This window comes from Myripristis murdjan, chromosome 1 (assembly GCF_902150065.1).
Source record: "Myripristis murdjan chromosome 1, fMyrMur1.1, whole genome shotgun sequence".
NCBI classification, from domain to species: domain Eukaryota; kingdom Metazoa; phylum Chordata; class Actinopteri; order Holocentriformes; family Holocentridae; genus Myripristis; species Myripristis murdjan.
In genome coordinates, this window is record NC_043980.1 from 34,164,234 (window position 1) to 34,179,253 (window position 15,020).

Here is a 15,020-nt window from a genome sequence, read left to right on the forward strand (position 1 = left end):
TTTTTTGTAATATGACTGTAGGCCAACGTGATGGTATTTTCTTAAGCTTAGCCTTTATCTGATCTATAGCACTTTCAAACTACACTTAGCCCTGGGTTTTCAGTCGTTGCACACTTACATCTTAGAATGTGAGATTTTATGGAATGGGATATCATATTGCCAGCCAGCGTTAGGGTTAGCATTTAACCCTGTTTTTTGTGGAAATTTCCTTTCCTGGATTGGAATCCTATGGATTCCATTTTACCACTTGGCTCATTTCATTGGCTGTCCCAGGATTCAGCACGCAGTTAATTACACAATGAAAATCAAAGCCTAACAAGAGGCTGATGCACAGGCCGCTGTAACTTATTTTCAACTAGTTCAACTATAGCCATCATAGGATCACCCATGTGACTGTGAGGATTTAGGTGCAATATTTAACAGTCAAGGTGCTGGATAAAACACACAGACACGCAGTCACACAAACACACATCCAACATTCACACACACACACACACACACACACACACATTCACACACACACACACACACACATTCACACACACACACACACACACACACACACACACACACATACAGAGTGTGTGTGTAAGTGAGTCTAGCCTCAACAGCTGGTCTATCCCACATCATTCACACAGAGCAGGACTGACTGTAGCCAATCAGGAAGATGCCAATCCTTGGCAGCTGCACACTCCCATCACTTTTCAGTCCTTTCTTATCATCCCTCCAAGGACACTGATTGATAATCCGCCTGAGCAAGCCTGTCTCTTGTAATGATTCATTTATAGTTCACATTTCTGCAATATATTGTGTTTCCTCTTTTATTGACACGTTTAATCACAGACTAGATATTTCATGAGTCATGCGATAAGAGAGGGTATTTAAACTGGAGGACTTGACCACAAAACAGCCAGTTTTCAGCCAGTGGAGAAGATGCATGTGTTACTGTCTCTGATTGTTTTGCTGCTCCTGTGCTGTCTCTGTAGGTCAACAGGCAACATGGCAGTGCAAAAGTCATAAAAGTGTGCGGTCCCTTACACCAACTCCTGATTTTACAGTCTAGACTGCTGAATAAGTGATGCTATTCTACATTGCTAGCTTGCCAATACATCTAAAAGAGACTGTATTAACAGATTCTTTCTTCATTATTTAAATGATGATGTGTATTAGTCCCTATATGGCAGTAGTATTAGCCAGAATGCCTTTTTCCCCTTAAATCTGACATCAGCCAATGAGAATCATACACCACTGGACTGTGGAGAGGTGTAAACGTGTTCTATGGAGTGACGAATCATGCTACTCTATATGGCAGTCTGATGGACGAGTCTGGGTTTGGTGTATTCTAGGAGAACGTTCCCTGCCTGACTGCATTGTGCCAAATGTAAAGTTTGGTGGAGGAGGGATAATGCTATGGGCTTGTTCTTCTGGGGTTGGCCTCGGCCCCTTAGTTCCAGTGAAGTGAGGCCCTGGCGCTTCAGCATAGGCAAGCCCGTGTATTAAGGCAGCCCTGCTTTGGGATGAACTAGAACAGAGATTGCGAGCCTCTCTTCCAACATCAGTGTCTGACCTCACAAATGCTCTTCTGGATGAACGGGCAAAAATTCCCACAGACACACTCCAAAATCTTGTAGAAAGCCTTCCCAGAAGAGTGGAAAGTGTTCTAGCAGCAAAGGGGGGACCGACTCCATATTAATGCCTATGGATTTCGAATGGGATGTCAGAAAAGCTCCTGTAGGTGTAATGTGTAGGTGGTCCAATACTTTTGTCCATATAGTGTATCAGGATGAAGTAAAGTATTCATTTCATTCCCAAAATTCCCATCAATTTAGTTTAGAATATGCAATGGTTCAGACCACTGAGCAGGATACATTTGTGAATTATTGCAAAACTGGAGTCAGCTTCTATTAAATATATATTTATATACGTAAATATGATTTATGTAGACATAATTTAATTCATGTTTTTCAGTTGGAGGGGACACCCCCGGGATGCCCTCAGGGTGCTGCGTCATGGGAATGTTGTGAGATGGGTTTTATAGAGACCCGAGTAGTTTCAGAACGCAACAGACACCAGAGATGATTTTACCAGGCAAGAAAAGGAAAATAAAGAAAAAAGAGAGGAGAGAGAGGAGAGACACAGGGCTGTGGTAAGTGGAGCATTAAATGACAATTAAGGATATGTTATATTAGCAAAGCCATTACATTCACAAGGCTGCAAGGCCTTGATGTACAAATATAAACATACACTATATTACCAAAAGTATTCGCTCACCTGCCTTTACTCATACTATGAACTGAAGTGCCATCCCATTCCTAACCCATAGAGTTCAATATGATGTCGGTCCACCTTTTGCAGCTATTACAGCTTCAACTCTTCTGGGAAGACTGTCCACAAGGTTGAGGAGAGTGTTTATAGGAATTTTTGACCATTCTTCCAAAAGCGCATTGGTGAGGTCACACACTGATGTTGGTCGAGAAGGCCTGGCTCTCAGTCTCCGCTCTAATTCATCCCAAAGGTGTTCTATCGGGTTCAGGTCAGGACTCTGTGCAGGCCAGTCAAGTTCATCCACACCAGACTCTGTCATCCATGTCTTTATGGACCTTGCTTTGTGCACTGGTGCACAGTCATGTTGGAAGAGGAAGGGGCCCGCTCCAAACTGTTCCCACAAGGTTGGGAGCATGGAATTGTCCAAAATGTTTTGGTATCCTGAAGCATTCAAAGTTCCTTTCACTGGAACTAAGGGGCCAAGCCCAGCTCCTGAAAAACAACCCCACACCATAATTCCTCCTCCACCAAATTTCACAGTCGGCACAATGCAGTCTGAAATGTACCGTTCTCCTGGCAACCTCCAAACCCAGACTCGTCCATCAGATTGCCAGATGGAAAAGCGTGATTCATCACTCCAGAGAACGCGTCTCCACTGCTCTAGAGGCCAGTGGCGGCGTGCTTTACACCATTGCATCCGACGCTTTGCATTGCACTTGGTGATGTGTGGCTTGGCTGCAGCTGCTCAGCCATGGAAACCCATTCCATGAAGCTCTCTGCGTACTGTACTTGGGCTAATCTGAAGGTCACATGAAGTTTGTAGCTCTGTAGCAATTGACTGTGCAGAAAGTCGGCGACCTCTTTGCACTATGCGCTTCAGCATCCGCTGACCCCTCTCCGTCACTTTACGTGGCCTACCACTTCGTGGCTGAGTTGCTGTTGTTCCCAAACGCTTCCATTTTGTTATAATAGAGCTGACAGTTGACTGTGGAATATTTAGGAGCGAGGAAATTTCACGACTGGATTTGTTGCACAGGTGGCATCCTATGACAGTTCCACGCTGGAATTCACTGAGCTCCTGAGAGCGGCCCATTCTTTCACAAATGTCTTGTTTCACAGTCTGCATGCCTGAGTGCTTGATTTTATACACCTGTGGCCAGGCCAAGTGATTAGGACACCTGATTCTGATCATTTGAATGGGTGAGCGAATACTTTTGGTAATATAGTGTAACTATTACAGTCCTACTACAATACAGTTTAAAATACATCTTAATGTGTTGTCTACTGTTACCTCAGGCATCAAGAACTCGGGCGATCAGCAAAAATGTGATTGTTATTGGTGAGACTACTAATTAGTTTTTTTTTTAGTTTTTTTTTTTGGATCACAGAGGTGTGTTCATGTGCATCTTCTGCCCTATAGGCCTCACTGTTCACTGTTTGTGTACATTAGTGTACATTTGCAACAGTGCCTGCAAGAGGTGGTGTTAGGGGCGATGTGCATGTGGGTTTGTGACAGTGGTTATGTTTGGCGCTGTGCTAGTGCTTGTTTTATGGGCCAGTCTGGGTCAAAGTCTGAGGCCACTTTTGTCTTTTTGATCATTTGTGAATATAGGTTTTATTTTGTAAACAACCAGAAGTGTACTTATTTTGCACCATGGATAACTTGAGAGATGTTAGCATCTCTGAAAACATTGGAGCAAATTTCCAATCGGGCGTTATTTGGATAAACCGATCACATATTGATAATCTGATTGGCTACTTTGTTGCCTGAATTGTTTTAAAAACTCACAGTGACAAATTTACAGTGTGTGAATTAAAAGTGCAGCTTCTTTTGGGGCCTGGTGTAGCGTCCCAATTTCACACTGGTCTGCAAAGCATTCTGGGATACTTCAGTGTGAACAGTCTGCTGGTGATAGTGAACTAGTGGTTGGTTGGGTAGGCAGTATGTAGTCCATACTGTTTGAGTACGTAGTAGGGCAGTATGTTAGTAGGCCACTCCAAACACAGCCAGTAATTGTTCTTAAGAAAGGATACACTTACTCATCCAAAAATGTACTTGAGTGTGAGTAAAAAGTTACCCTGTAAGAAAACTGCTCAAGAGTAAAGCCTAATAGAAAAAAATAATAATAATTTGAGTAGTGAATGCTTATTACATTTTTAGTTTGGTCTATTTTCATGCCTTGTGACAGTAGTGATAAGACTGACTTTGTCGTTAGTACTATTATTTATTTATTTATTCATTTATTTATTTATTTTTGAGAAATCCTTAAATTAATTTAATCAGTATTATTTACATAACATGAGCCATCCAACAAACTGTGAGGAGGATATAACATTGATTGAAAGAAATACATTTGAAAAGTATTTTGATTTCACTTGGCATATTTCATTATCATGCCGAGAAGGTACAGAAACACATTTCACATGCATTTGTGAAAAAGTTAAGCTATGACACAAAGAAAAAAAATCCCTTACAACTAAGTTTACCTACATTAAGGTAAAAGAATCAATTAAAATAAAAAAATATAAAACAGTTCTCATTATTATTTATTAGGTTATTATTTGTTTGTTTTTTGAAGACAGAGCAACATTGAATTGAGATACTTCTACACAAGATATAACATCTCCAGTTTATTTTGATATATAATTGAATTTTGTCCAAAACTGTAGTTACGCCAGTTTGATTTTGAACAACACTATTGTTTATGAGTTTTTAAACGCTCAGGTCAACTTCACTGTGACATCATAATGTTCTGTAATAATGTTCACTAGCCGTTATTCAATGCCATAACTCAGCATTTTCACTTCACTTCCAAGCCATTTGCTGTATGTCATCCGCTCTCTCCCCTGCCTTTCCTGTCTGTCTCTATTGTGATTGTCAGATAAAGCAGAGGAAGAAACAACTGTAACACAACCTATTTGGTCAAGTAAGGAAAAGAGTCGATTACCACTTTAAAAAATGACTTCAGTAAGAGTAAAAAGTACAGCCTACAGAAAATAGCAGGAAAAGTAGACCTACTCATTCCTAAAAAATGTTCCCCTTTGTGTTACCAGTAACTTGTTGCTTCCCACCTTTGTTTGCTATCGAAATTTTGATTCACTCTCAGTCCAAGGGTCATAGTTTTATTTTACCCTGTCAGTGAGCTGGCCCCATAACTGTTGAGTACCATGGCTTTGAACATCCCTGGTCTGGTTGTGGTGGTGCTGTTCTACCTCCTGGTTTTGGGGACGGGGATTTGGGCTTCCAAGAAGTCTAAGAGGGTTGAGAGGGCGAACCAGGGAAACAGGTCAGAAGTGATGCTTCTTGGAGGCAGGAGTATCAACTTGATGGTGGGAGTTTTCACCATGACTGGTAAGTGGCTCAGTGTTGCAGATAGGCTGATCATGGCTCACCTCAGTATGGACAGTGTAGCTAGTTAGAGTAAGCAGCTAACAAATTCTCTCAGTGCTTGGTAAAGATATTTGATACAATTCAGAACTGCTCCGTGGATTTCAAGACTCTTTTCTGTCTGTGTGTGTATCTGCCTGTGCGTGTGTGTGCTTGTGTGCATGTATGTATGTATTATTCTTCCGCAGCTACGTGGGTTGGAGGTGGTTTCATCCTCGGTGTGGCTGAAGCAGTGTACTCTCCGAAAATGGGCTTAATATGGGCACTTATGCCTGTGCAATACTCTGTGTCCTTTATAATTGGTAAGACAAGCTTATAAACTAAGTAACTTGTCACACATTATTCACACAACATTACCTTATAATGTCCTCATAACATACAAGGTTATGTCATTTTCAATCTTGATGACCCTGAGAACTTACCCTAGCGTCACCAGCAGGCCACATACTGTAAATCCTGCACACTACTGTCTCTAAAATTACTTTAACAGTGCCATGAAATTTGTTACCCTAACATGAGACCCAGGGACAGACTGGTCATTCGAAGAACTGAGAAAATCCTGGTGGACTGCCAGCTCATGGTGACCCAACAGGGCACTTTTTTTTTTTATTGCAGCCGAAACGGCAGATAAGAATGTTGGTTTAGTTAACAGCTACTGCTAGGCAGATAGCAAACAACAGAAGCTGGTCATTTTTGGATCACAGCCTGGGGCCAGATGTATAAATGCTGCAGAAACATACATGTGCCATTTTCTGCACAGAAATTGGTATTTATAAAAAAGAGGATGTGGTGAGAATGTGCATACCTTCCCACAGACTTCACACCATGCGTACACAGAGATTTGGCTGCAGGCTGGAGGAAAAGTGGCAGAAAATAATAACAAGTGGAAATTTATATGACATTATTATTGTAACTTCATTACTGCAATAAACTGAGTCCTTAATATCCAATTTCATTGTATGTATCATTTTGTACAAGCCTGTTAATGTTTTTTTTTTTTTTTTTTTTTTAATTTTTTTTTAAATTTATTGTTATTAGTATTATTTATGAGTGAGAATGTTGCACTGTGTCACACATAATACAGATGGATTGATGGGTGGATTTATTTGGTGGCACATGTGTCATCAATATATAGTCAATATGATGAGCTACAAATTGGCTAAGCCATGCATAATGGCTATGCATAATGACAGCAATGGCAGCTTTGGCGCTGTTAAAGGAGTGTTAGGGGTTTGTCAGCCTCCATTCATGGCGGATTGTGAGAGGGGAATTAGGCTTGTGCAAAAAAGTTACACTAAGGCTGAGAATTATTAAAACAGAACCATGCTATACACGGCTTTATAAATCTGACAGAAAGAATGAGTATGCATATTTCTGGCTTTGTGCATACACACAATTCTGGTCATGAATCTACAGAGTTTTATACGTCTGGACTGAGGTGTATGTATTATCATTTGCCTGCCATATTTAGGGATACTGTCATACTGTAAACAGCACAGAGTTATAAATATTTTTTGAATGATGTCAGTGCCAGAGAAAACCCCCTAAAAAAAAACCCTAACCCACCTACTGACACTTGTATGCATGCCTTATCTACACAGCAAGATTACAACAATCGTTATTGTTATGTCATTGCCACCATGTTAACTGTAAACAGTCATATTAAGCAATCCAGCAATGGAGATTGGTTTTGTCTGGGCTTGCAGTTTTGTTGTGTGTTAGGTCTGACTGATTCTCAATTTGTTATTTGGCGAACAGTGTACCTTACACTCACATGCCATCATCTTTAGCATTTCCCATTGTAAGCTCATGAAGTGTACCATCTCCTTTTATAACTCTAATCATCTCTGACCCATGTCTTGTCTTGGCCAAACGGCATTTGGTTGGTCCTTGAATCCCAATACCATCTGCACACCTGCCAAGGTCATTCAAGCTTTATTCAGCTATTATTATGTGCTTGCCTTGAAAAGGCAACACATTCTCTTGCATATTTTCCGTATTTCCCCAATTAATAGCCCGGGCGTTTAATATGCAAAATCAACTTGGACCCCAGGCGTTTAAAAGACGCAGGCGGCTATTCGCTGCAGGCCTTTATTTATTTTTACACAGACCTGCACCAGGCCATTAATGTGATGACAGTTACTGTCCAACATATTTACAGTTGGTCGATTTAAGAATACGGTACACCCTTTTTTTTTTCTAACGTTAGCTAGCTCTCTTATTTTGACAGAAAACGGAAGTGCTGCACAGTTATTGTGCGGCTAACTGTTTACTTCTGCAAAAATAAGGTGAATAGCCTTATTTTAGGTTACCTCAATATAGTGCAAATAATCGCCCCGGCGGTTATTCGGGTGGGCGTTTAATACGCAAAATGGGTGCAGACCCCAGGCGATTATAAGAACCAGGCGGCTATTTGCGGCCGGGCGATTAATTGGTGAAATACGGTATTGTTATGTGCTTCCCTTGAAGGCAACGCATCTTATTTATTCTCTTGCATATTTAATATTTTTATTTTTATTATTCAGCACGTTTTGGGCGCGCTACTCCTACCAGAGTTTTCGCATTAGCCCCATACAATAATTTAGAAAAACATGTGGCCCAATTAGGAGAAGTGTGCTATCACTTTTATAAGCAATCCGACTTACCGATTTTTCGCAATTTCTCCTGAACAAAAAATTTGGCCTCTAGGAAATGAATGGCCAAAACTTCTTTGCTCTACGGTGCAAAGATTTTGAGCTACGTCTGCGCACAAAATATGAAAAATGTGCATCTTGTGGAGAAGAAGCGGCTTGTCAATTTTTCGAACCAATTGGACTTTGCGTTTTTTCATCATTTACGATTCAAATCGTGTTTTTGGCCTCACTGGAAAATAATGGGGAACCGACTGACACCCATGCATTTTCAAATCCTCACAGTTCCCTCATTCTTTGGCCAACAAACTCCATTCAAAGTTTAAACGGGTCAGCAGAAGTGCAACTTTATGTGTGTCAACTTCAATTTTTCATGTCTGTTTTAGTTTGGTAGAAAACACAGTTTAAGTTTGGAGGTTTTGTTGGCCCGACTCTGACTTCAGATAACAACTGCCTGGAAAACACCCGGACCACTGTAACTGCCTTTTTGCCAGCAAACAACGCTACACAACCTACAAACAGCATAGGGCTCGTGGTTTACCACATGGCTACGCAGTTGGCAACGGTGGCAAGCACATTTAAAGTTTCTTCAGAAACTTTAGTTAAGTCTAGTTCATCCATATTATTGGTTTACTTGATTTTTGTCTGGACAGCTCTTCTACAGATGGCCTGGTCTTTGTGCATCTCCTCAGGGTTTCCTTCAGCTGTGGTCTGGAGGTGATGTGAGTCAAAAAGCTTGCGAACCATTCTGCCAACCAGATAGTTTCGCAACTGTGTAGCTAGCTGGCTAGTGTCTTTATGGCAAGATGTCGGATGCCCAGAAGAAATGCTGATCCTAGTGTGGGAAGCACATGGCTGCCAAGGACAACCATAAGGTGTGTGTTTTATGACTGCAACAAGAGCATGCAGAGTTGGCACTTGCTAACCCATTTTTCTGCATTTCATGCTCCAGCTTTCCCCTTCCCACTCCCAACCATTGTGCCCATCTCTTCTCTTCCTCTCCATGTAGCCAAGCTCATTCTGAGCCTGCTAGCCTGTAGACAGAGCAGGATCTCCCAGCCCCTTCCTCCTTCCGGAACACCTGCAGGTCAGCTCTCAAACACTGACAGGGATGAAAAAAAAAGTAGTTCCATTGCGGCCGTTGATTTGAGTCTGGCAGTGATCATGATGAACAATTATTATCAAGCAGTTATCCAGCAGGCCTAGCAGGCCTTCCTCCTGCATCACCTGGAAGGTCAAACCACAGAGCTGAGACAGACAACTGACTTCTCCCTCTGCATGATAACATGTCGCACAGGACAGCAGGAGGATTACAGGTTTCTCAGCTGTGACCAAATGCCACCTCTGGCTAAGCCTCAGGTCTGTTTGATCCAGTGATACAGGGTGTTGCCAACAAAAGGCAACAAGAGGACTCAGATGCCTTCAAAATTCTGATGCCTTGCCGCCCCCATAATCAGCCTGAATGGAGCAGAATTTTGGAGCTGTCGCTCTCTTCCCATGAAAGACCACAGCAAGCAGATATCAGACAGTCTACTCAGTCTAAACAGCCTCCACCCAGTCAGGGTTGGAGCTGTCACCCAATAGCCGTCTTTCCACAATTGTCTATCTTGGAACCAGACGGTGTTAATAATGGCCATCGGCCTCAAGCCACAAGAACAAAAACCATTTGTGTTTCCAACTGTTGTGCCGATGCACATGAGTAGGAAGTGAGTGGTTGACGTCTGCACACCCAGCACCAGCTAACTACTGCAGAACTACATACCACTTTAACTGCCTTGTACTGACACCTCAGTTTTTTCAGTGGAAAGCTGGCTATTCTATCCTGTGCAGCAACCTGCTCAGACGGACAGAGAGAGCGGAGAGCGCTAGCAGCATGAGGAAGAACTCATGGTCTTCACTTGTTTCGGTGTCTCCCATCTCCCATCCAGGAGTATCTGAATCCAGTCACCTTGATTACCACCCACAATAAATGTACAGAAACATGCAGGAATTTGTCTTAGTGGCACTGGTGAAGAGGCATATTGATAACTTACATATCAAAACAATACACAGTAGTACAACAGGGACAACAGGTGTCGAGAGGACAGGTACTCACTGTACATGAGCACATTATGCACGATTCATGTTAGAAAATAGAGTATGTGATCAACAAAATATGTAAGAAGTAAATAGAAAAGAATGGCTAATATTTCATCTATTGTCTAAGGTGGTCTTTTTTTTGCCAAGCCAATGAGGGACAAGAAGTATGTCACCATGATGGACCCATTCCAGATTAAGTATGGAAAAATTCTGAGTGGTGCATTAGCACTGCCCGCCCTGCTGACGGATGTGCTCTGGGTCTCCTGCACTCTAGTTGGCTTAGGTAATCCTAAATATTCACCTAAACTTTAAATTCTTTCAGTTCATGTAGATAAATCATTTAAAATGTGTGCATGTGTATGTTCTGCAACAGGATCAACCATGAGTGTGATACTGGAAATACCCTACTTCTATGCTATTTGGATCTCTTCAGCAGTGGCCATTCTCTACACATTGTTAGGAGGCCTTTATTCTGTGGCCTACACTGATGTCATCCAGCTTTCTCTAGCATTCATCGGTCTGGTGAGTCCAAGTTCATTTTAAATACTTAGTCTATATATAGGGCTCTATTTTAATGATCTACGTAAGTGCGTGGTCTGAAGAGCATGGTGCAAGTGCAATTAAGGTGTGTCCATGTCCACTTTTGCTATGACATCAGACCTTGTCCTTGTTGTTCAATCATGCAACAATTTTGAACTGCCCCAAGATAGCAATGCACCAAACATGCCCCTGACCACACCTCATTTTAAGACCAACATGCCAATGGGCACACAGATGGGCACAAGTGTATTTGCTATGTGTACAAGGTGAGTGCTGGACAGGAAAATGACAATGGTGACGGTTGGAAACTAGGAAAGGCCCGTGAATTGCGCTTGGCGCCCCTTTGCACCAGATCCATAGTCTGTATAGTCTGTATTCTGTGTTCTGCCTTCACTGGTCAACCTGAGTACGGCGAAGCAGACAGATAAACTCCTAGACGAGTGACAAGTATATTGTCTTCTTTATTAAGACATTGCTTTCAAATGCCGACAGAGTGAAAGAAGCAAACAAAGATGATGTAAATCCTTAAGCTATAGTCACCATACAGCTATGCTACTCACAAAAACATTATTAACTGTCATCCCTAAAAATCTTGCAATCCCAAAATATTCATCAGTGCTTTCTGACATGTTAGATGATGACATTAAAGATGAATGCAGATTCAGTTATCATAAACTGGACCTCTGTCCCCGTCGGCCATAACTGAACATGTGAGACTCCCAGCCAGGGCAGTTGCTAGGAATTCTGGGCACCCTGAAAGAATATCGGTGTGGGCCCCTCTACCCCATTCATTGCCACTTTTTTAACTGTGTGTGGGCCCTAGTGGGCCGTGGGCCCTTAGAATTGTCATCACCTTTCCCCCCTATACGACGGCACTGCTCCCAGCTCACCTCAGTCATTCCTATAGGCTATTGCAACACACAGAAAATGAAACCAAATAGGCAATAGAACCTCCTGCTGGTGAGAATTCATGTCTGCCAGCACACTCTGCATTGGTGCTGCAGACAATTCAACAAGATGTTTTTATTCTTCAGTGTCATTTGGTTGGAGACAAAACATTTATCGTAGCCAAAAAAGTTTCTGTCTTCATATTTAAAATATTGCATGTATCTAGCTGACATTGCCCTGGCGGTTCTTATAAAGTGCCAGGGTTTGTTTTAATTTGTGCAAGATGAACATTTTGCAAGAGTAGGTGTCAGTTTTTTCAAGTTACATCTTGTAACACTGCATTCTCTTTCATGATACAAGGAGTAAAAGTCCAGTGTTCACAGGATGCAGCAGTGATATCACTTATGCATGTACCAGTGAGAGGGACAGTGTTATGCTGATAAGATTAAAATAATACATTACTCACTTAAAAGGAAATACTGTCACATTAAGTATTATTCCTTGGAAGCAGCAATTATAACAGTAATCATATTTTTTTCATAAAAGAAATCCTAAATTGGCATTTTGTTCTCTTAAAAAATATTAATTATCTGTGTCTTTGGTATCAATTAGACAACTTTAAGGGGTACTTTAAATGTAAGTCTGGTGACTTTAATATCCGTCTGTGCAGTGGATATGTATCCCCTTCCTTCTACTCAACCCCACATCCACAAACATCGCCCACACAGCTTTTAACCACATGTATCAAGACCCCTGGATAGGCACTTTGGAGCTGGCCCAAGCTTGGAGGTGGACTGATGACTTCTTAATGCTGGTGAGAAAAATTATTTATTATTATTATTATTATTATTATTATTATTATTATTATTATTATTATTTTAATTGGTGCCTATGGTGCTTATTAGCCCCCTAAATATCACTGCAATGAACAGGGTCAAAGCACATTATACTGAATCGTTCCTTTTATAAATCTTACTCAGAAGGCACTCTTATTGTTCCAGTTCTGTTTTTAGATTAGTTGGCTTCCATGTGTTTCCCACTGGTCCATTAATTTTTACAACCTTTCAACCCTTTTCCTTCATCAGCTTCTTTTTCAAACATGCTTCTGTTGGAGAGATCAGCAAATTCAAAAAACTGTAGTTTGTTGACACCAACAGTAACAGACTAAAATGTAAACAATTTTATCAGAGCACCCCCATCTGGCTGATTAGAGTAATTATTAAAATCCAAAATATTAACCTAGTTTCGTGAGCCTAGATATGACTTTTTTTTGATTGGCTGATGGAAGTAAGGTTTTCTTACATAAAGACTTGGATCACAGAATTGCAAAAATTCACCCACATGGTTCAAATGTTTCTCAAACCTCCCAACTTTATGCAGGTCAAAAAAAAAGAGTCTTATTAAACAGAAACAGATTCTGCAAATGGAGTTAGATATTTTCAAGATATCTCAGAAAGTTACCAATAAATTTGGCTGAAACCTGGTGGACTGAAAGACTGTTGCCCTATTTCCCCCACCGCTTCCTGCCACCAGGAATCTATTCTCAGAGTAGTTTATGTACAAACTACGATAATCCATGTTGCTATCATTGACTTCTTCAGTCTTTCCCAGCTCTCCATCATTCCTCTTCCTGTCCTCCATCTTTTCTTGATGTCACTGTCTTCCTGCTCTAATTTGACTCTCTGATGTCTTAGGGTCTGGGTAGTGTGGGATTCCAGTGCTTCCACCAGAGGACACTGTCTGCCGCCTCCTCAGCAAAGGCCCAGTTCACCTGCTTTGCTGCTGCCCTTGTCATTGCCATCCTTGGAATCCCTTCTGTCTTGGTTGGGGCTGTGGCAGCCTCCACAGGTGGGAGATAGGTGAAAAGGGACAGATCTTAAACAGAGATGTTTTAATCAGGGCCAGGATTTGTCCCTTGCCCCGAATGAGGGCATTCATTCTCAATAATGTGAAGGTTTCACAGTTTTTGAATTTTAAGGCAGTGTTTGACTCATAGTGCTGTTTATTGCAGAACCAAGTAGCAGGCATACATCAACTGATATTTAAGAAATTCATCATTAACTAATTGTCACGGAGAACTTGCCAGAAGCCTTTCTAAGAAGCCTTTCCAAGAATAACCTGCAACTTCTCCTGTTTTCTAGACTGGAACCGGACCATGTACGGTTCTCCATCTCCATATGAACGTGGTGATGTGTTTTTGATTCTTCCCCTGACCTTACAAAACCTCACCCCGTCTTATATCTCTGTTATTGGGATTGGAGCTGTGGCTGCTGCTGTCATGTCATCCACAGACTCTGGCCTGCTGTCAGCAACCTCTGTTTTCTCCACCAACATCTACAAGAACATCTTGCGTAAACAGGTAAATGACTGCAGCATGTGATGGTGGCTCAGGGGCCATCCTGGTGGCCAGTGTGCCTGTGGAGTTGTGAGTTAGGATTCCACTCAAAGCCTATGATCGTTGCCATTCTTTCTTTCCCTCTCCCTTGAGTATTTCCTGTCATTTTATACTGGGCGTAAGCCTTTAAAGTAGAAAATAAAATCAATCTGTTGTGGAAAGTACACGTATGAATGAAGAACATTTGTCTTTGAATGCCCACTTCCTTCCTTGCCTCCCGTGTTTCCAGGCATCAGACCGTGAGATGGAGTGGGTGATTCGGGTCTCAGTGGTGGTGGTGGGCCTGGTCGGCACGGCTCTAACATTCCAGACCAAAAGTGTCCTGATGCTCTGGATCCTTGGAGCAGATGTTGCCTACACCCTTATATTCCCACACCTGGCTTCCATCCTCTTCTTTAAGGTGTCAAATGGTTACGGGGCCTCTGTGGGTTTCATTGTTGGTGTGACAGTAAGAATTTTGTTGGGAGAGGAGTCTGTAGGTCTTCCTGCTATCTTCCCACTTCCCGGCTGCATGGTGGAAGATGGAGTCTGCAGCCAGCGGCTTCCTGTCAGGACAATCTCCATGCTCACCACCTTTATGACCATCTTGTTTTTTTCTGCCCTGGCCTCGTTCATGTTCAGCCATGACCTGTTACCCGAAAGGTGGGACGTGTTCAAGGTAAAATGTGATGTTTCTACATCACCAGTGGATCCAGTCACACAGAGCCTCAAAGAGGATGCTGGATGCAACTCAGTCTCTGATGAAAATGAACATGGATTTGCTTTACAGCCAGTGCTGTAGATATATTACAGATTCTAAGTTTTTGGGAAGCTGTTGGTTTTTAGAATAATCTTA

General features: G+C 41.9%; 2 protein-coding genes across 2 annotated transcripts in view; one reads left to right on the forward strand and one right to left on the reverse strand.

The window, feature by feature from the left end:
* Positions 1 to 5,433: 5,433 nt before the first annotated feature.
* Positions 5,434 to 14,966, forward strand: LOC115362456 (high affinity choline transporter 1-like). Its single transcript, XM_030056389.1, has 8 exons — positions 5,434 to 5,617; positions 5,842 to 5,955; positions 10,490 to 10,645; positions 10,736 to 10,884; positions 12,461 to 12,604; positions 13,485 to 13,638; positions 13,932 to 14,149; positions 14,415 to 14,966. The coding sequence occupies exons 1-8, from the start codon at positions 5,434 to 5,436 to the stop codon at positions 14,964 to 14,966; spliced, it is 1,671 nt and encodes a 556-aa protein (XP_029912249.1).
* The window catches only part of frmpd1a (FERM and PDZ domain containing 1a), a 50,747-nt gene continuing 47,970 nt past the window's right edge, over positions 12,244 to 15,020 (reverse strand). The window contains exon 17 of the transcript XR_003929084.1: positions 12,244 to 12,255. The gene's annotated coding sequence lies outside the window, so the exon portion shown is untranslated. The remainder of the gene's footprint in view (positions 12,256 to 15,020) is intronic.